Here is a 21294-nt window from a genome sequence, read left to right as displayed (position 1 = left end):
GATGTATCCCCATCTGTCCTCATTCAGACTGTATTGAAGTACAAACAGGTACTTGTACTTCACTGAAGTACTGATGCCTCATTGTCTGGAGGAGACTGGGACCAGTATTTCATTTATAACTCTGATTCTTAAACATTGCTTCCCTGACTTTGTTAACATAAATGTAACAAATAGACATAAATAGATTGAGATGTATTGTGGCAAAAACAGACATCAGAAACTATTTAAAACTCAAGTTTAAACGTTTTTATAAGACGTACAAACGTCAACTATGTGAGTCGGTATTTGAATCATACTTTTAACTACATTTGTCTGACAACATTACATTACTTTCCAGGTGACAATATTCCATCTCCTTTCTGCACAGTGAAGCGTAGACATCCATGAGTAACGTGTTTTAATTCAACATAAATAAACGCATCAAAAAACGGTTAAATGCCTTTTATTGACTTTGCATACATGAATATAACAGTGAACTGGTCAGGAGGAGAAGTGGAGGGAATAATCAGCAAAAGGCAAAGTTTATACGTTTTAAGGCTATTGGGCTCTTTCATGGAAAGAATCATAAAGCATTAGATGTCTCAACATGAAGATGGAGGACAGCAGCAGCTGCTGCTCTTATGGCCTCCGTCTTCTGTGCTGTTGTCCGATAGAAAGATCACTTTACGTTGCTCAGTGAAAACATGTCAAACATTCCTTACTGTTACTGCTGTGCATGAGGTGAGTTTTGGGATGTTGATGGCAGCCAAAAAAGAAACAATAGGCAAAGTAAGCTACATTAATGTAACCAGAAGAATTAATGAATTGATCTAATGGCAGTCACGGAGATCCGCACACATCTCAGAGAGCTGAGCATCCCTCTGTGAGTGCAACACGCCGTGTGGTTTCCATAGAAAAATAAAACTGTTGCATTTAACAATGTTGTGCTTTTCTCTTCCCCTGTCAGCACTTTCCCTCAACGATAAATATGCATTCAACATCGTCTTTATAAGGAACAATATCAAACTACAATGATCAAATGAGCGTGTAATTACACACTATGTAATTAATACTAACAGAATACAGCTTACTGGTGTGTTGTTCTCAAGTAAAATTAGCCTATATATATATATAATAAATATATATATTATATATTATTATATATAATAAATATATATATATACAGTATATTATTTTATATATATAATATAATATAAATAATAATATAAATATAAATAATATATATATATTTATTATATATATATTATTTTATGTATATATAAAATAATATACTGTATATATAATATATATATTTATTATATATATTATTTTATATATATATATATATAAAATAATATATTTATATAATAAATATATATATATAATAATATAGGAACTAACAGTCTTCACTAAACAAGTCTAACGTGAGTAAATACATTCCAAACACATATTGCACTAATAGAGCGTTTGAGGAATACAGTACGCATCTGACTGCATATACAGCTTTTAAGTCTAGCTACTGAAATAATGTCAACACGCACTCAAAAATAATTCATGTTCTAAGCTGCCTGAATAAGTGATAGTATTTATCCTATACACGCGGATATTCAAAAGGCAATCTTTTCATAAAAGTGCTCTTGCATCCTTCTTGTGCGTCATAAATATTGACTGCAGATGAACCCACTTATAGTTTGCTTTCTGCTGTGCACTCAAAATGCTCCGTCTTATTTCACAGTAACGAAACAAAATCCCCATCACGCCCTCATCCACAAGCTGTCAGCTGGCGGGGCGGGGGGACTGCGGGGGCGTAGTACCCGCGTGCTCCACCCGGGGGAGCTGCTGCCTCCAGTAGGTGAAGTGGCTGTAGGTGTCCGAGCAAGGGAAGTCTGAGGACGAGGCTCGCATCTTCAGAGGAAACACGTGGTCCACCACCTCGCCCAGACGGACGTAACTGAGGAGACAACCAGGAGCTCTGGGTGAGAAGAGCGAGCGTGAGATGTGTCCTGCTGACATGAACTGAGGAACTCACGAGGAGATGTTGGTCTTGGCGTGCTCCTGCACCAGCTCGCCTTTAGGGTTGACTGTGAAAATCCTGTTCAGCGGCACGCCTACTTCTTTATAGGAATAAACATCCTGAAGAACATGAACGAAGCGTTCGATTCATATTTAAATGCATCTTTGCAAATGCAACATGCAGTTATGCCTCTGAATGTGCAATGAGTGCTGTGTGCAGCCCGTGCGTACCGTCGGCCGGTTGCCAAACGCTGCGTAGAACGGCTGTGTGTTCGGGTAGAACAGGTTCTTGATATCGTTGAGACACTCCACCTTGAATTTCTCTGGTTTCTTCTCGATCACCTCCCTGTCGGACACACACAGCGCAGAGATGTAACCAACCAGCAGCACGGCCACAACAAAGTAGCCGCGGGTCCACGTACAGACGCTGTGTGTTTGTGTGCATGAGAGACCTGTGCAGGGCTGAGAAGAGGCTGCTGGGGCTCAGGAGGACGGGCCCGATGGGGAGCATGGTGCCTCTCTCGTTGACCCAGTGCAGGTAACCTCTGGTCATGTCGGCCATGCCGATGGCTCGCGCCGAGCAGTACAGGAACTTGTAGCCGTTCCTGACGAGGCGAGAACAAGCGCGCGTGAGATGAGTGATCGCCGTGGCAACAACAACCGGCGACGTTCCGGCGTTCCGCTTACAGGCTGACTTTGTGGTAGAGGTTTGCGATGCCCTGGTGGGTCCAGTCTTTCCCCAGCGTGGGCAGGATGTGACCCAACGTGTCGGACCTGAAGACAAAACAGAGTCTGTAGCGGACCCCACCCACCGAAAGCAGTTCCTCCCGCGCGTCACACACCTGGTGATGGTTCCGTCGATGTCAGAGATGATGATCTTGTCGTCCCAGTTCCAGAGGTAGACGGTGCCCTGACAGCGGCAGGTTCCCTGGTACTGGGTGGTCACACTGAACAGGACGTCGTTCGGACCATCGCGCAGCTGCAGAGACGTCTGCGCGCGTGAGGAGCAACACGTGTGACGCGCAACAGTCACAAGGAGAAAAATAAGCAGCAGAATTGAAAATAAGATCTCACCAGCTGCTCCGATGTGAGCCGCAGTGTTTTCTTGTAGGACACGCCTCCTGGAGCGAGCCCGGCCTCCGATTGGACGGTGGGCGAGCTCTGCCGCGCCGCGCCGAGGTCTTCGTCGCTGGAGGACGACTCCTCTTTGCGTCTGACAGGTGGACAGCGCGTCAAAGGGTGTTCACGCCCCCGACAGTCACAACGTTCCGCCGCCGGCTAAGGTTCTAGAGGGTTCCTCACCTGCTCGCCATGTCCCCGTCCTGCTCGGCATAACCGCCGGAGCCGCGCTCACAGACCGAGTCCTGCCAGGGCAGAAACAGCGTTCATTTGCTTTAGGCCACCTCGTGCAGCGGACCGTGAAAAGAAACGTGATCAGCGGCGAGGAGTCACCGATTTGGTGCTGCTGTTTCTGCCTCGCCAGGAGAACCACCACCTCCCTCCTTTCTTGGGCATCTTCTCCTTCATGATGTTCTCCACCGCGGCCTGGAGCCACAAAAAAAACCACACAACCACAACACAACACCATAAAAAAAACACACCCAAGAAACTCAAAGCTGAAGCACGCATGGGGGGCGACTGGGATTCGGGAAAACGGGAGGAAGCGGTGAAAGGTTGCGGTCTGCGACGTACGGAGCTGTAGCCCAGAACACCAGTGAGGCAACCGAGGAGAAACTCTAAGGCTGCGTGAATATAACTGAGGCAAAAGGACTGATGGACGGACACCGAGGGGACACAAGGGGGGGACAACGTTTAAGGAGAACAGATTTAGTGGATCACACGGCATCACGTCCACGATAACATTCAGTACGTTGACCGATCGGACGATAATGCGCGGCAGCTGAAGGTGCGCCGGGTGGAGTCGCACAGGGTGCAGCGGCAGGGGAGGGCTACTCACCTTTGGCAGCGGTTTCTGAAAGGCCTGCATGGCCAGCAGGAGGGGAGCCGCAGAGCTCCAGTTGTAGTACCTGAGGGAGAAACAACATGTCAAACAACGGAAAAACGCTCCGTCGGCCAAATGTCCTCATGAGCTCAACCGGTCGTTCATTGAGCCGCGAGCTGCTTCCGGCCGGCGGCGTTCATTGCTCTGCCGTGCGATGTCTTACTTGGAGCCAATTTTCACGACTAAGTTGGGGTCGTCGATGACGGAGGGGCTTTCCGAAAACTGCTGGTAGGAGATGATCTTCTCGCTGAACTGCTCTGCAGAGGAGACACGCGCCTTTATTTTGTAGGAGTCTCTCCCTCCCTGTTCTGCCGCTGGCGACGCGCCTCACCTTTGGTGATCTCCCGGTTGTCATGGAGACCGCCGCACAAAGAGATGGCGATCGTCGGCCCGTCGGCCGCGTGTTCGCAGTAGCTGTCCACCCCGCTGTCCCCTCCGGAGCCGGCCGACTGCGGGGACAGACTGCCGCCGTGGAGGCTCCTCGCCGCCGCGCCGCCGTCGCTACGGAGGGAGAGGCGGTGAGCTCGGCTCCGTCGGGCGTGACGGAGGAACCGCGGCGCGCGGACTGTGTCGTACCTCTTTGGGAAATAAAGGGCGGCCACCTCGGGCTCCAGCTCGGTGATGTCGTCCAGGTAAATTCCATCAGAGCCAAGATGGCGACTCCTCTTGTCTGCAACGAGAGACGGCTCGTGTTCGCTTTCTCTTTCTCTGATGGATGAAACTAGTAAAAGGTTTTCTCTACATAACATTCTTCAAAGTTCATGTTTGACTGTTTGACAACTCTTCTATTGCAAAGTTCATGTCCTGATGTTTTGTTGTTGGTTGTAGCTCAATAATAATAATAATAATAATAATAATAATAATAATAATATGCATGAAATGAAGTATTTTTGTGGTAAACCAGTAAAAACCGTTGGCTTATTTTTAGTAACTATTCATGAAGAGATTCCAAAAGTATATTGACTTGTGTTGCCGACAGCTAAATTCCTCAGGCGATGAAATGACCATGAACTCCCTCAAGGAATTCTACTTCCTGTCGTGTCTCGCGCCCTCTGATGGTTACCTTGTCTCTTGGACGGAGAGTCCGTCTTGCCCGGGGGACGAGACATGGCGTCCTCCGCGTAAGACGTCACGCACGCCGCCGCACCGCCAGCTGCCCGCGACTCCGCCTCCGTCCCCGCCGCCTCCGTCCCCGCCGTCTCCTCCCCCGCCTCCGTCCCCGCCGTCTCCTCCCCCGCCTCCGTCCCCGCCGCCTCCGTCCTCGCCGCCTCCGGCATCAGCAGCCTGAGCGCGGATGTTTCCGAGGGCGACTCGCCAGTTATCACGCGGAAGTGCGTGCTCTCTGACAGTGGGATGGATACTGGGCAAACTGGTGGAGGGAGGGGTTTCACTGGGAGGAAGGACGGCTGGAAAGCAAGTCATTAGTAATGAACAACTGCTGTGATTACATGTAGAGCTGTATGTGTGCCGGGGGGGGGGGGGGGGGGGGGGGTGGGTTGGGGGGCGTTCGGGTACCGTGGCGGCGTGGGGCAGCTCCCCCCACGCCCACAGCATGGCGGGATTCTGATCTGCTTCTGATTCCGACGGCTTGGTCATCAGCTCAGAGTCGCTCTTGGGAGACGTGGGCCGCGAGTTCCCGGGGCTGAAAGAGACGAACCACAAACTACGCAGCTGTTTCTTCTGAGTGGAAACGGGGCTCCTCCCCTTATGGGCGAATGAAGCACCTCTGAATCGGGCTCCAGTCTCCGTCCGAGCGGGTGTGGAGGCCGGGGAGGAAAGAGCCGAGCGCCGTCTCGTCTCTCGGGAGGTCCCGCGTCCTGAAACACACACAATGTGGTTTTATCAATGACCTCATGGTCTACGCCCCGCCCCCCCCCCCCCCCCCCCCTCAGATGGCTCCCGTTCCCTCACCTGTCCGTCCCCGTCATTTCGTCTGAGCTGATGTCTATAGTGAACATGTCGTCGTCCTCGGAGTCGGCGCCGCTCTCCCCCCTCCTCACGCTGTCCGCCCGAACCTTCCTTCTCCTCTTCCTCCTCTTCTTCGTCATCATCGTCGTCGCCGTCCCACTGGCGGTCTCTCCCGCCGAGCCCAGAGACGGACCGTCCGACAAGATGGGAGAGGTGGCCAGGTGGGAGGGAACCACTTCCTGTGGGCAGGGAGGGGGATCGACCATTAACAGGTATTTAGAGGAGATTTAAGCTGTTTTATATGAAAATGTAAATTTATTTGTATTTCATGATTTATTTACAAAAGAAATTCTGTTTAAATAAAAACATCTTCTCTGGCATCCGAACCGTCACCGCCAAGCTTAAAGCAAACAGCCGGTCCAAAAAAGACCCTCAGTTTGTTGAAGGAGGAGGGAGGAGGGAGGAGAGAATTCCTCCTTCTAGGAAACACAAATACTTTCCAGGAAGTTTTCCCGCTGCCATAGAAAGCATCCAAAGGCTTTTGTGTGTGTGCAGACATTTGGAAAGAGAGAGAGAGAGAAAGAGAGGGAGAGGGGGAGAGGGGGAGAGAGGGAGGGAGGGTCAGAGAGAGAGAGAGGGAGAGAGAGAGGGGGAGACAAGGAGGAAAAAGCGAGGTATAACTATGATTTGGGGTCCGACTCTCCCTCCCTGTTTTTCTTCCAATGTGCATTAACTCTCGAGTCTGTGTCCCTACCAGGAATCTGACATCACTGCAGGGAAAATACATCAGCCCGTTCTCGTGTGTCGTTTGTGTCTTACAGCTACACACATGCTACACACATGCTACACACATCCTACACACATGCTACACACATGCTACACACATGCTACACACGTCCTACACACATGCTACACACATGCTACACACATGCTACACACATCCTACACACATCCTACACACATCCTACACACATGCCACACACATCCTACACACATGCTACACACATGCTACACACATGCTACACACATCCTACACACATGCTACACACATGCCACACACATGCTACACACATCCTACACACATGCTACACACATCCTACACACATGCTACACACATCCTACACACATGCTACACACATGCTACACACATCCTACACACATGCTACACACATCCTACACACATGCTACACACATGCTACACACATGCGGCTGAGAGCTCAAGGAGAACCGCAGGCTTTTCATAGTTTTCACGTCTTGTTTTGTTACACTTGTTAGTGGTTCTCTTTCTTAAAATAGAGGGTGTCATTATGGTTTTTTACTTCTTTTCAAATAGTCTGTCGGTAGACAGAATGTGTCCCACTTGAAAAGAATATTTCTTTGCCTAGTTGGTCCTCAGTATTTAGGCAGCAGCTTAATATGGCTCATAAACCTGAGGTGGTAAACGCTGCATTCAGGACTCTTTTACACATATTCACCTATAAATAGACGAGTGCTGCTCAGGAAAAAGAATCCCGCGCTGTGTGTGCAGAGAACACACAGCGCGGCTGTAAGCAGCTTGTGAACTGTGATCTTGTTTCTATTTGAATCGATGTCCAATGGATGTTGCACTGCACATTAGTTTGGTCCTGTTCAGATTATACATTCATGCACACCTTGTCATTGTCGGTTTCTTGCACGAAGAAGGCTTCTCCATTGTCCCCCAGCTTCATGTGTAGATCCACCGGCTCCCCATTGATCTCCATGTCCACCTTGAGGAGCAGGGAAAGGGGCAGAAGAAGCGGCGGGACGAACGGAGGGAAACAAGACTTCAGGCATGCGAAAGGTTAAACGTGTCCCGATGTCGCGGCGGGGGCGCTCGCCACTCACCACTTTCTCTCGGGACCGGAGGACCCCCATCTTGCCGAAGCGAACGTGGAAAGGAGAGCAGTGCAGAGAGCCGTCGGGCTGCTTCACCACGATGACGTCGATGCAGCCCGACAGGGTGGCGGGATTGAGGCCTCGGTACAGCTCTTTGACCTGGACGAACACCTGCCCGGCCAACTGGCCCACGTAGTTCATGGTCTGACGGGTCTACGGGACGGAGCAGAGCAAACGCAGGAGAACCCTCAGTGTCAGAAGCCCTCAGCCGCGTCTACGGGGAGAAGGCGATCATGTCATGGCCATGAGGTGAAGGCTGATTTAATGTTCATTTGAGCTGCACTACGGAGGTCTACGGAAAGAGGACACGCAGGCCGGTTCCTCTCCAGCAGTCCGGTGACCGCACACCGCAGAAGGAACCGGACGCCACCTCGACCTTCCTTTCCTCTTCGCACAGTTGCTGATAAGTCTGGAAATCCAACCCGACTGTTTTCCGTTCAGCGGAGGGCGAAGGACGGACCGAGTTAGACCAGTCTGTGCTTATGCAAGCGAGGGGACGCCGTGGCACTCGCCGCTATTTATTGGCTTAGCAGGGACGTGAGGGGATTGACAGCAGAAGACTAGATTTCTTTAAGGTAAAGGACACTGTTATGCAAGAACGAGATGGAACCCATTGGTCTGCCTGCTGCTGGTTTGTCGCTCCAGAGCTCTTAGTCCGTCGTAATGAAGTTATTACTTTCCTCACTGGTCTGAGGGAGGCTGCAGACGTTCATCCAAAGTTCTGTGTCCTGCTTAGATGCTTTCCATTTGAGAAACATCCAAAGAGCGTGATCGTTTGTTCTTTCTGAAGCAGATGTGAAAGCTCAACGCCAACAGCAACTAAATTATCTACATTTCTATTACGCAAACACGTCATAAATCCCTGAGCAGTTAAGACTCCTCGGGGTTCACAGCTGTCTGATAACAGAGAGGACCGAGTGACCTCGCCTCAGTTGGCAGTGGCCCCAAACTGATCACAGCAACAGCAAAGATCTGTAACAATGCCAACATATCGCCCCTTGGAGACCAGGAGAACATGCTCCTTAAAGGAGAACATGCTCCTTACAGGAGAACATGCTCCTTACAGGAGAACAGGAGGCTCCTTACAGGAGAACAGGCTCCTTAGAGGAGAACATGCTCCTTACAGGAGAACAGGCTCCTTACAGGAGAACATGCTCCTTACAGGAGAACATGCTCCTTACAGGAGAACATGCTTCTTACAGGAGAACATGCTCCTTAGAGGAGAACATGCTCCTTACAGAAGAACAGGCTCCTTACAGGAGAACAGGTTCCTTTCAGGAGAACATGCTCCTTAGAGGAGAACATGCTCCTTACAGGAGAACATGCTCCTTAGAGGAGAACATGCTCCTTACAGGAGAACATGCTTCTTACAGGAGAACATGCTCCTTAGAGGAGAACATGCTCCTTACAGGAGAACATGCTTCTTACAGGAGAACATGCTCCTTAGAGGAGAACATGCTCCTTACAGGAGAACATGTTCCTTAGAGGAGAACATGCTCCTTACAGGAGAACAGGCTCCTTACAGGAGAACAGTTTCCTTACAGGAGAACAGGATCCTTACAGGAGAACATGCTCCTTACAGGAGAACAGTTTCCTTACAGGAGAACAGGCTCCTTACAGGAGAACAGGCTCCTTACAGGAGAACAGGTTCCTTACAGGAGAACATGCTCCTTAGAGGAGAACATGCTCCTTAGAGGAGAACAGGTTCCTTACAGGAGAACAGGTTCCTTACAGGAGAACATGCTCCTTACAGGAGAACATGCTCCTTACAGGAGAACAGGTTCCTTACAGGAGAACAGGTTCCTTACAGGAGAACAGGTTCCTTACAGGAGAACATGCTCCTTAGAGGAGAACATGCTCCTTAGAGGAGAACAGGTTCCTTACAGGAGAACAGGTTCCTTACAGGAGAACATGCTCCTTACAGGAGAACAGGTTCCTTACAGGAGAACATGCTCCTTACAGGAGAACATGCTCCTTACAGGAGAACAGGCTCCTTAGAGGAGAACATGCTCCTTACAGGAGAACAGGCTCCTTAGAGGAGAACATGCTCCTTACAGGAGAACAGGTTCCTTACAGGAGAACATGCTTCTTACAGGAGAACAGGAGCACTAATTTTAGAGCAGCCGGTGAAGCTGTGACTGAGCCTTGAAATACTTCTCACAGATGACCTTAACGTCATTAATTATTAATGGAACCTCTCACTGCAGGTGTTGAGTTGCAGAGCTGATGACCCCCACCGCGATTCTCAAAGCTGGGAATGATTTGTTTCTGTGAACAAATGCAGCAGAGCAGCTTCGTCCAAAAATAGACACGTGAATGAAACATAAAAGAGGAACGATGTCTGAGAACACTGACGCTCCTCTTGGTTTCTAAGCGCAGTGAGTGGAGCTAAAAACCTATTTTCAGTCACTCTGTAGCATTAATCATGAGTTTAATGTCTTACAAGCTGCACTGAATCTTCTCCTGCAGGTTTGGAACCTCTGGAAAATGTGACATTTCACTTTCAGTGAAAGTCCCACGAGTCCCACATGGCCACCAACACACAACCCATCAAATGACCCATCAAATGACCACCTATAGAGATGTAATAAAACAACAAGCCAAGCAAGTTACACGTGATGAATGATCAATTTCATTAAGAACACTCAGGAAGGACATTACAATTACATACCGTGGAGAGGGAAATTACCTGAGCAACAGAGGCCTATTTACTGGTGTTTAAATGGGACGTGCAGGACGGTACCTTCTGTCGGTGTGATGAGATGATGACGGCCTTTAACGCGTTGTCCCCGGCGGTGAGTGACAGATGAACCACACATTGAACAAGAGACAAAGTCTTGACTTCCCGCCACCGAGTCACAGAGAAAAACCGGACTATTTAAGTCCCTGCGGGACTGATTTCCCCCCCTGAGCGCCTCTGTTTCGTCTCGCTGCGTCCTGCGGGCGAGCGGGTGACGTCACCTCCACCAGAACCCGCCCGCTGACCAATCAGCGGCGGGCCGTTGCGTTGCCAAACGCATCGCATCGGCTGCCACAGTGGCACCGCGGGCTCGCGCTCCAGGTGTGACGTGTGGCTACGTGACGTGCAGCTACACTGTAGCGCAACCTCGCCGCGCTGTGACGTCACACTTTAAGAGTCATGAGGGGGGGGCGGGGGGGGTAGTACCCGGCAGCAGCAGCTGGTTCCTGCACGGCGGGAGACAGCCGGGGTCTACGTCATCGTTTGAAGTCACCCAGTCAGTCTGCGGGAGTCAGGTGATCTCTGCGGCCAATCACAGGCCCGTACGCCGCCACGTGCGATGTCGACGGTCGAGACTGACACCTCGCTGCGGCCGCACTCAAAGACGCGTACATGAGCAAGGCACCTGTGTTACAGAGTCACACAACCAGATTTACCAAGAAGTAGAGACACGATCAGCTAATGACACATTTAGACACTTTACTAAGCTGTATAAGTCACAAATCTACTCCCTCTCGCTCTCTATGTGTGCGTGTGTTCACAGTGTTTCAGGTATTTAAGAAGCCTCACACGTGTGTGTGTGTGTGCGTGTGTGTTCACAGTGCACGGCAGCGGATTGTTTCCCACTGAAACCATAAAAGGACGAACTGCATGTCTTGTTTTCCCACCACAGTCTAGCGGCGACGGAGCCCGTGTGCTGCCTTCCGGCCTCTTTGGAAAACGTTCACCCCGCCGTGGCCCCTGTTATGGAATCGCTGAACGCACGTCACCGTGTCGCACTGTACAATGTCACAGCTGGTCGGCCTTGCGTTGCTCGGGACGGGTGCGCACGTGTTTTTTTTACAGCCCTGCAGGTCGTGCGCGTTTGTTTCCTGACAACTAGACCTTTGACCCCCGCACCAACCGGCCGCCTCAGCTGACGCTCAGCGGTGTTACGGATAGATCGGGGGCTTGAATGTACCATCGCCATGGCCCTCGCTGTGCGTAGATTGATGCACTCCCAGTGTTCGTGTTCTCCCGATCAACGCCTCTTCTCGTGTTACATCCATCGCGGCACGAAGCCACTTGTTGGGTAACTGACCCTTTCGTCACAGCCTGAATGTACCGGGTGTATTTTTATCACAAGCATCTAAACCCCGTAAGCTTCCCCGACACAACGTAACGCCTCCCTGTGCTCTCTGTTACACGGGCTCACCGACGCGACATGAGATGTATCCATCCGGATTTTGAGGTATTGCAGCAGTAACCCTGTGATAACTAAACATGATGCTATAGGAGCGCTTTGCCCGGCCGCGCTGAGAGGATCTGCAGGATACACGAGCCCATCAGCTGCCAGCAGAAGGAGCTGAGCTCAGCTGATCGAGTCTGGTACCAAACAGCCTGTGGGAGCAGCTTCAGGTACGGTCACTGTGGGACTGCAACCGGAAACACGTTGTGACTCGGGGAACCGCTCAGAGACGTTCATCGGGAGACAGAAACCTCCCGGTTGACGAGGTCGGTCTCACGCTCAAGGCAATTCCAATTTGGAGTTTTGGATTTGGCGACTGGCTGCGTTCTGCGTGTGCACCAATCACACGTGAAGCGGAGGAACAGCACACACAGGCCACGTGATGAAGCCGCTTGCTTCCTTCTCGCCGACGACCCTTTGAGAAGAGCGATTCCAGAGCAAACTCCCCGCTAAGTGGCCGAGCCGGCAGAAGCCACACGTGGACGCCTCGTTCTACTCGCGTTGACTCAGCGAGGCTAAAGGTGCTTTAACAAAGTAGTCGCATAATCTTTTGACACAGACGATGGATAGCGAGGCCTCTGATTGGCTCAGGGCATAAGACCTGATGGGAACATGAGCTGCCACTCATGTACGTTGGTTAAAAAAATCTAAATAACGGCTGGTTATTGAATTAGGGAGATTATGAGGGAAACGAGATGCACATCGTTTTATTGTTTTGACATTTTAAAATGGGGAATTTCAAAAAGAAATATCCACAAATGACTTTGTCTTAATATAAAGGTTTTGTGGTACGTGGTAAGACACATTATATTTATAAAGGAAGATCCCAACACATTCAGCAACTGTTTCTAAGCGTTTACCGGCCTGATGAGTTACGCTTTGCACACGTAACACTGTCTGACGCTTGATACCTTTTCCTCAAAGTTAATATCACTTCTAACCAAATAAACATGTTCAACACCAACGTGTCCACTGCTAATATTATTTATTCATTTTTACAGTTTCCACTGAACAATTTCATTATATCTGTTGGTTCGTAACAATATAAATCCTGCACACGATGTGTAATTTGTATCATGCATGAACACGATCATCCAGTAATATACATATATATATATACATATATATATATATACATATATATATATATATGTATATATGTATATATGTACATATACACTGGTTTACCCAGCTCCAGGTGGTGTCGGTGGCATATTGGTCAATCGCCTCATCCAACTCTTCATCATCCTCGGCTGATGTCATGATTCCATCAGGTATTTCATCCCAGCTGCAGGTTTCTGTGGCCTCTGTGGGCGGATGTGGTCGTATTGAACCCCGGAGGTCCAGTCCCGCGTGGAGCTCGCGTCTTCTCTCTGCGAGCACGTCAAGTGTCTGACGGCGAGCGAGCGGCGTCTTATTACCTGGGGCCCCCCGGGCGGAAACCTGACGCTGTGCTCGAGGGGTCATCGGCCACCGGACCCTCTTGCTTGCACGGCGCTTGAGGAAGGGGACACCTGCTGGGATTGTTTGTGGGGACGTTAGTCTGAGAGGACTTCGTACACACACACAGTCACGTTTGATAACACGCCAGTGAGATGACAAATCACCCCGGCTGGCACGGGGTTCCTCTCCCCCCCCAATGCATGCCAGACAGGTTTTTTTCCAAGGGTGTAAAAGTTCTCGTTGCAGTCGTGGCGTCACTGACATTCAGAGAAGATCAGGACACCTGTCGCTTGGGCTGAAGTCCAAGTCTCTTCCCGTGACCGCTGCAGTTATTATGACACTGATGCCACCGAGGTGTTTCCACCGGTGACCTTTGGCAGATATTTGATAGGCCAGCTGAGAGCTCTCCTCCATCTGCCGAGGCAGCGAGTAGCACTGCTGTCTGTCTGAGTGGGAATTTTAGATTCTCCTTGTGGGGTTTGTCCCAGTACGCAGGTCTGCTACAGGTCTGACAATTTTATTTTTCTAGATTTAAAAAGAATCAGACCTCTGTCAAAATTCAGGTTTCAGAGAGGAGGAAGGTTGTACGAATAAAAATGAGCTGGTTAACACCAGGAGTAATATAATCTTATATTCTGTAATTAAGAATCATCTGCCGTTCATCACTGGCAACTGAAACCATATTATTTTACGATTTTTTTCCCCATGATATTTTGGATATTTGATATATTGATATTTTTTGACGTATTTTGACTTTTCTTCAAAACATTTTTTTATCATCAAAAATAATACATAATAGTAAACACAGCAAATTCATTAAGTTCATGGTCTTATAGTTGAGTCATTTGCAAAGACAATTGTTAGCCTTTACTAAAAATGAAAATATGGGAATATGTAGGATAATAATACATGTTATAAATCTCAACTGGCCACAACTTAAATCTGCCACCTAGTGGATATTCGTACTCCATGCTACGTATACAACAGTAAATATTCATGTACCTTTCTTCCTGTAAAAGTAAACAAATGTACGAGTACCTTGTAATGGTACATGAAGAAAAGCTTTATATTTCCCATAGCACCTGAAGGCAGCACGAGAGCTGCAGTGTGTCACGCACACTGTCCTCTGCTGCCCTCTTGTGGGGAAACTCCGGTACAAAACTTCTACAGTGTAAATATTATTTTATGAGATTTTAAATTGTAAAAAGCAATGAACAAATTGCTTTATATGTAGCAATAAAACAATAATTATATATCCTGATATAAAAAGAATTGTTATATATTCTTTAAATTTTACTTTATGGTATTTCAATTGTCTCCTCCTACGTGAATGCAGCATAATACCTCCTGTTGCGTTCACTGTCCTCTTGTCGCATATTGATCCCGCTGGCCGATCTCTAGCTTTTGTATCAGAATGGTGTCCGTGGCGTATAACGTTACGTCTTTGTCCGTAGTTTCTGGCTGAACGTATCTGGCATTTGGGGGCCTTAATGTTCCGTGCAGCTAATCTAAAAACCATCGGCAAAGCGGGAACCGCCTGGTAGGAAATCTCTGAGACGCACGTCCACTCAACTCTCGTGAATCCGCCAGCTAGCTCGAGAAGCTAACGCTAGCTTTGCTAGCGGGCTAGCAGCGAAGCACATCCCAATGTCGACGGCTCTCCTCCTTCTATATTTTTCGATGACAGTCGTTAACATTACCACAATTTAACGACATTAAGCACACTGGTTGTTATTGTTTATTGACTACTAATCTTCTTAAGTGTTGGTTTGTTAGTTTAACGTTAGACGTGTGTTGCCGTTGACTTAAGCAAGCTAGCTAGCCCACGAAGCTAATCACAGCCTTACAGTTTGCTAACGTTAACTACGGAGGAGTAGCGCTAATGTTAGTTCCTGTTAGCAGTTAAACTGGACCCCCGCCTCTTACATCAGACCTGGGTGTTAAGTGTTACGTCACGCAGGGGGTTCAACTTAACGAGCAATGCGTGAAATGCCAATAATTAGCAACTGGCCAATGGGAATTTCTTAAGTTTCTCGCGTTGTTATTTGGCCAAAACGGTGTCCTCTCCTTCCGTCCCCCTCCAGGCACTTCAGCCGGACGATGGACGAGCTGGTCCACGACCTGGTGTCCGCGCTGGAGGAGAGCTCCGAGCAGGCCGCGCGCGGTGGTTTCGGCGACGGGGGCGACCACGCGCTGGCCGTGGGCTGCCTGCTGAAGAGGCAGTCTCGGAAGCGGAGGGGCCGAAAACGACGCTCGGACAACCCACACCCGCCGTGGGAGACGGGCCACCTGAGCGAGGGCTCGGAGTCCAGCGTGGAGGAACACAAGGTGAGTTGGGCCGAGTGGACCAGTCGGTCAGCCAGGACCTTTTGGGCTGAAAGCTGATCAGAGACACGCCTGAGCACAACAACAACAACAACAATACAATTTAGCCCCAATCAGATCTATTAGAGGCTTATCAACATCCTCAAGCTTCAGAATCCCCTTAATTGAGATCTACTCCGGTTTGCTGCAGGACTACCGTGCCAGCACGGGGGGAGTCTCCGCCAACAGCCATGCCCGGGACAACAGCGACTCGGACGAACAACTTGGGCCTAAACGGCGTGCCCCTCTAACGGCCGACTCCGGACGGGGCAAGCGGCCGATTTGGCCCGACGACTTTGGCGTCCTGGGTTCCGCCGAGGGAACACGAAGCCTCCGGCGGAGACGGAAGGTGAAGCGCATGGCCGTGGACCCGCCCGCGGAGCCAGAGCCGCTCTCCTGCACCATGCTCGGGCCGCCGCCTGTCCCCAAGGCGCGTGCCGGCGCCAGGCCGCACAGACTGGGCGCGGGTGAGGTCAGGGGGGCAATGGAGCTCTGCGGCGGTGGGCCGATGGGGCCGGCAGGGGGGAAGAACAGGGTGAAGAAGAGGAAACTGGCTCCTTACAGGCTGGGAATGGAGGCTGCGGATGAAGGGGTGGTGGTGGAGAGCGAGGACCCCTTTGCCTCCCCAACAGAAGGGTCCAAGGACAAGATGGAGTTGGAGGAGCAGAAGGGTTCAGACGAGGACATGAGTGACAGGTGGTTAGTGTTTTGACTTTTGTTTTTCCCCATGCTCCGTGGACTCCTGTACACCTGATTGATGATTGATTGATGTGTATGTAAGCGACATGCAGCATTTGTTCATGGGAAAAAGGGTTTGCGTTTCCATCGTCCGCTCTTTCTTTTTCAGCGAGACCAGCAGTGTCAGTAACAGCAGCGACGGAGGCCTCTACACCAACGATGAGGGGAGGCAAGGTGAATACTCGTATGTGTTGATTTCATTGTTCAAAGGAACACACAGACAACGTTGGTGTGTATATATACAGATATTTCCCTTTTTTTTTACGCCACATCAGGCGGTTTTATAAAGTCGAGCTCCCTTCATCAGAGTAACTCGCACATCTTCCTCCAGCCGACGACGAGCAGAGCGACTGGTTCTACGAGGGCGAGCCGGGCTCCGGGTCCGCGCTCGGCGGTGCGTGTGGGATAGCGGGCGTGGTTCCTTGGTGGGAGCGGGAGACGGGCTCAGAGGAGCTGGACCTGGCGGACCCGGTGTTCAACAGCATCCTCACGGGGTCCTTCCCCCTCATGAGCCACGGCGCACAGAGAGGTGGGCTGGAAGCACGCAGGCGCTGTAGTCATCATTTCTATTAGGAACTAGAAGTATATTTCATAACATCAGGTCACATAGTCCCACTCATACAAACACTCCTATGCTCTAAAGTGCTTCCTGTTAAACATCATTCAAATTAGCCTCAGACTAGAAACAATTCTACGTTATACATAGCGGATCATATTTGGCATAAATCCGGATAAATTGGTGACAAACCAGTACTCTGTTGGTCAGGGTTCCAGGCAAGGCTGAGTCGTCTCCATGGAAACCAGCAGGCATCTCAGGGAGCCAGCTCCAGTCAGGGCTTCAGCGACAGACTGGGCAGACCGGCCCAGGACCCCCATGAGTGAGTCCTCATCCTCAAATGTGTATGAAGTCTAGTTCATGGCGACTCCTCCGGGCCCGTCGGAGGCTTCGTGTCTTCAGGGCTCCCGTTTGCGTGGAGTGTTGATGTCACAGGAGAAGATCCTTCTGTGCAACAAGTTTTACTGACTTGGATGTAGAGGAAATACCAGACGGTAGAATCCCACGAGTCCAACCGCAGAACCAACCTGTTCATTCATTTGTTCACCTGTCGTCCTAGCAATCAGCTGGCTGGGTCAATGTGCAACAGGAGGACGACAGGGAAACATTCGCATTGTGGACGAGTGATGCTCATTAGCCAAATAATAAATAACCATAATAACTTGCGATGGTCAAGTTCCTAAAGCCAAACATGGCATCTTGATAAGATTGTGGTGTCAAAGGTCACTTTGACCTCACGTCGGTCTTCTTCTCACGGACATGAAATCTGAGGAAATCAGTGAGCACATTTCTTTAAACTCGAGGTTGTTCTGATTACAGTTTGGTGGGTAAAGGTCACCGTGGCCTCAAACAACACACTTCTGTCATTACTCCACCATCAATATGCTAATTATGACAACGTCGTAATAGATAGACAAATATTAAGCTCACTCACGGATAATATTGATTTGCCCATTTGTCCCGAGTCAATTTCATTTTTCCAAGTAAGGTTCCTCAGTTAAAGTCTCGGAAGGTGAAGGTCTCTGTGATGGACGCGGGACATCAGAGACCCGATGAGAAATAGCAGTGTGGCTTCTGTCAGTGCTGGGAGTTTGAGGCCCTTATTACATACTATCATGTCTCCAACAGGCCCTGGTTCAGCTCGAGGAGAGAACACGGACAGGTGAGCCACGTTTCTTTACCAACGTCTTCCCTCTCAAATGCAAAGTTAACATTTTGGTCTCCTACAAGGACCTACGTGGCTGCTGATTCTTAAGATTGTGTGCGTGCGTGCGTGCGTGCGTGCGTGGATTTAATGCAAACTGCCTGAGCTTCAGCTGAAGTCCCCCCTCCTCCCTCTTCTCTCCCTCACTGCCACTTCAGTTGCACTGGGACCCCCGGTCAGACAGAGGGCATCGGAGGAGCTGCTCAGTGAAAACCGCCAGCCGGTGAGAACAAAGGGTTTCACTTAAACACCAGTGACTTATAACGGACTTGTTTCCTTTAGCAGCTGCTGCAGCGCCGCTGGTTTCACCTTTAATTGGTATTCAAATGAAAGAGAAACAGAGAAAAAAGAGGCTGCTTTCCACCGTGTTATTTCAGCTCCAACTAACGCTCCCATTTTATTTTTTTTTGTCGTGCTTGGCTGGTTTTGCAGACAGACCAGCGGGCACCTCGGCTCTCTGTGTACCGGGGATGTCAAGCGGAGGCGAAAAGCAGCCCCCCTCGGTTCCGCCGCCCCCTCAGGTATTGGACGCAAACCAGCTACACCCAACACACCATCTGGTACTTTTTTTTTTCCTCTTTTTTTTTACCCGCTGCCCGTTTTTTATCGAATGCTCGGCTCTCACTTTGACCCCCCCTCGCCCAAGTGTCTTTTACGGCTTTTCGTCTCACACCCACACAGATGTAAACAAAGGCGGCTTTCACTGCGCATTTCTGCAAGAAGCGAGAGAGCGAGTCCCTCCTTTTTGGCATCCCTCCCTCCCCCCTCTCATCATTAAAGCATCACCTTAGAGCTCTTAGCCAGGAACGCTTGAGTCCCATCAGCTGACCCGAGCCACCAGGACAGGAGAGCCTTTTACTGTTTAGGTCAAGCTGTAATGTCCTCTGAAGCCGTGTCCCACATTGATCACATTTTAGACCGTGACACATCAATTGTTCGCACAATGGAGTAGCAGCTTTTTGTGTAGTTTCAGTCAGCGGCGGTCCGGCCAAAAGTACGACGGACAGTTTGCCTTGAATCCACCGGGGACTCCACCCCGGCGGGCTTCGCCCCGGCTTCACGAAGATGAAGTCGGCATCTGCCACGTGACCGTGAACCTTCAGGAAGAGCGGCGATGAGTCTGAGACGAACAAGGACCTCACTTGCTGTGCTTTTGCTTCAGGACGGATAGTCTTGGCGTTTGTGGTCAAAGGTCAAGGTCACTGTGACCTCACGTTGTGTACCTGATATTTCCAGAAGGTCCAAGGATGAACGGATTCGATTTTGGTGATCAAGGTCACTGTGACCTCATTTCTGCACCATCTTCAAAGACATGATCCCAGATCTCAGGAATGCTTTTTTTTTTTTTTTTGACAAAAACATCCAGTTGGACTCGCGTGACCTGATGGTCATTTGGTGGTCAAAGGTCACTGAGTTCCTGCAACGTGTATTGGGCAAAATGTGGATAAAATGATGAGGTGATCTCGTGTTGGACGGACGTGGACGGGAACTCGACTGTTGACTTCTCTGACCTGTGACTTCTCTTTCAGCCGTGGTCGGGGAGAACGCGGCTCCGATCCCCGACTCCAACATGGGCAGTCGGATGCTGCAGAGCATGGGCTGGAGCCCCGGGACGGGCCTGGGTCCGGAGGGCAGGGGCATCACCGAGCCCGTCCGGGCCACGCAGAGACCCAAAGGCACCGGTCTGGGCTTCAACTGAACACCCGCCGTCTGGACCGCAAACCCGAAGCAGGGTGGGAGAAGATGCCCGAAGACCCCCGAGGTGCGAGGGAGACGGACTCACGTAATTAAAAAAAGAAATAACGGTCCAGAGGGATCCAGTCATGTGATTCATGAGAAGGAAAGGAATGAGGTTTTACTTAGAAACAGAAACATCACTGTGATGAAAGACAAACCTTCCCATATTGAGGAAACGGGACGGTGGAAAGACACTGAGCTGCAGAAGAGACTCCCAATGTCTTCTGAAGAAACTCCATGTTGGAGAAAAGCAAAGGCATCGACACCTAATGTTTAGTTATTCTGAGCCAGTGAGGACGGCACGGTTTGTTGTGGTGAATCAAGGACGAACGGTTTCGTCCAATATTGCACAATAACTTTGGACTCAAAGAATGTTTGAGCAGATCGGACCTCAACATGTATTTTTTAGGTGATGAAGTAAGATTATACTGTCAGGACGTGTGTTCCACCATCTGGACTCCTCCTTTTATAATATGATCATTTAATGGAAAGTCATCAGAATGTTGTTGTTTTTAAATCTATCCAAAAACCAAGAAAAGATTAAATGAAACTCGCTGTTCCTCTTGGTTTGACACCAGCATGGAAGCATGTGTGAGCTGTCCTTTAGTTACGGTATTTAATCCTGACGTGTTCTTACCGTGTAATTAGCCAGTGCCTGGCTAATAATACACGGCTGTACTGCTGTCTGGTGCTGTAATTACACGCGTATAAAGGTCCTTTTTAAAACCTTTTTGTCTCTCAGGTGTTTTCACTTCATTGTCGCTGCTGAAGGTTTAATCCGATGACGCCTGTGTGACCGCAGATCCTCCAGCTGGAAGCGTTTTGATGTGATAACTTTGTTTCTTGGGTTTCGTTTAGGCCGTCGGGTGAAGTTGTTTGCCTGCGATCGTCTGCACAGATCTGAAATGATTTTATGTGCAGGGAGAGTTTAATGTCTAGAAAAGCAAATAATAATAAATTAAATTATCAATTCAGAAATGTTCAAGAAGTTGTGCTGTAAAAATATTATTGTCCTCTAACTGTTGAGGACACAAACTCAGAAGAACAAGAAACAAAGTGCAATTTCATCAAATAAGATTTACAATTTGCTATAGATAAGAACCATTATAAGTACAATTTAGTCGAATTGAACTCGATCCACGCTCATGTTGGAGTAGTTTTCTATGTGTGTGCTTATTAAAACATCAGTTTTCACGAGCATCCATTGAAGGAATACTTTGACAGATGCGCTCATTCTCTTCGTAGC

At 49.5% G+C, this 21294-nt stretch overlaps 2 protein-coding genes across 14 annotated transcripts; one reads left to right on the top strand and one right to left on the bottom strand.

Moving 5' to 3' along the window:
* Window positions 1–426: 426 nt before the first annotated feature.
* Window positions 427–13636, bottom strand: lpin1b (lipin 1b). Of its 5 annotated transcripts, XM_040160433.2 has the most exons (20): window positions 13195–13611; window positions 7769–7972; window positions 7555–7650; window positions 5906–6141; window positions 5719–5811; window positions 5510–5636; window positions 5058–5400; window positions 4571–4664; window positions 4326–4495; window positions 4158–4251; window positions 3950–4019; window positions 3445–3537; window positions 3295–3356; window positions 3067–3205; window positions 2835–2983; window positions 2680–2766; window positions 2445–2597; window positions 2224–2338; window positions 2009–2112; window positions 427–1930 (listed from the first exon to the last, which is right to left on the bottom strand). In XM_040160433.2, exons 1-20 carry the CDS (start codon window positions 13471–13473, stop codon window positions 1756–1758), a joined length of 2883 nt encoding a protein of 960 aa, XP_040016367.2. In that variant the 5' UTR covers window positions 13474–13611; the 3' UTR covers window positions 427–1755. The 5 variants fall into 5 exon arrangements, with proteins under 5 accessions (XP_040016367.2, XP_040016366.2, XP_077949904.1 ...); XM_040160432.2 differs by having other exon boundaries at window positions 4326–4664; window positions 13195–13636; XM_078093778.1 differs by having other exon boundaries at window positions 4326–4664; window positions 7769–8033; window positions 13195–13336.
* Window positions 13637–14599: 963 nt separating this feature from the next.
* Window positions 14600–20778, top strand: gpatch2 (G patch domain containing 2). 9 transcript variants are annotated; one of them, XM_040160442.2, is made up of 10 exons: window positions 14600–14989; window positions 15534–15777; window positions 15965–16509; window positions 16661–16725; window positions 16883–17080; window positions 17318–17429; window positions 18236–18269; window positions 18470–18534; window positions 18744–18832; window positions 19841–20778. In XM_040160442.2, exons 1-10 carry the CDS (start codon window positions 14940–14942, stop codon window positions 20008–20010), a joined length of 1572 nt encoding a protein of 523 aa, XP_040016376.2. In that variant the 5' UTR covers window positions 14600–14939; the 3' UTR covers window positions 20011–20778. The 9 variants fall into 9 exon arrangements, with proteins under 9 accessions (XP_040016376.2, XP_040016372.2, XP_040016375.2 ...); XM_040160438.2 differs by having other exon boundaries at window positions 15965–16512; window positions 18744–18871; XM_040160441.2 differs by having other exon boundaries at window positions 14766–14989; window positions 15965–16512.
* Window positions 20779–21294: the final 516 nt, after the last annotated feature.

Source organism: Gasterosteus aculeatus, chromosome 18, assembly GCF_964276395.1.
Source record: "Gasterosteus aculeatus chromosome 18, fGasAcu3.hap1.1, whole genome shotgun sequence".
Taxonomy (NCBI): Eukaryota; Metazoa; Chordata; class Actinopteri; order Perciformes; family Gasterosteidae; genus Gasterosteus; species Gasterosteus aculeatus.
The sequence above is the reverse complement of the archived record's forward strand: the minus strand, read 5'-3'. Positions and strand labels throughout refer to the sequence as shown.

Coding starts and splice junctions, on each gene's coding strand:
- lpin1b (XM_040160432.2), bottom strand. CDS start 13,473: ATGACCCCTCGAGCACAGCGTCAGGTTTCCGCCCGGGGGGCCCCAGGT. Junction 3,538..3,949: donor TTCAGAAACCGCTGCCAAAG/GTGAGTAGCCCT, acceptor TTGTGGCTCCAG/GCCGCGGTGGAGAACATCAT. Junction 2,984..3,066: donor GGCTCACATCGGAGCAGCTG/GTGAGATCTTAT, acceptor TCACGCGCGCAG/ACGTCTCTGCAGCTGCGCGA.
- gpatch2 (XM_040160438.2), top strand. CDS start 14,940: ATGTTCCGTGCAGCTAATCTAAAAACCATCGGCAAAGCGGGAACCGCC. Junction 14,990..15,533: donor GGCAAAGCGGGAACCGCCTG/GTAGGAAATCTC, acceptor GTCCCCCTCCAG/GCACTTCAGCCGGACGATGG. Junction 17,430..18,235: donor CCGGCCCAGGACCCCCATGA/GTGAGTCCTCAT, acceptor TGTCTCCAACAG/GCCCTGGTTCAGCTCGAGGA.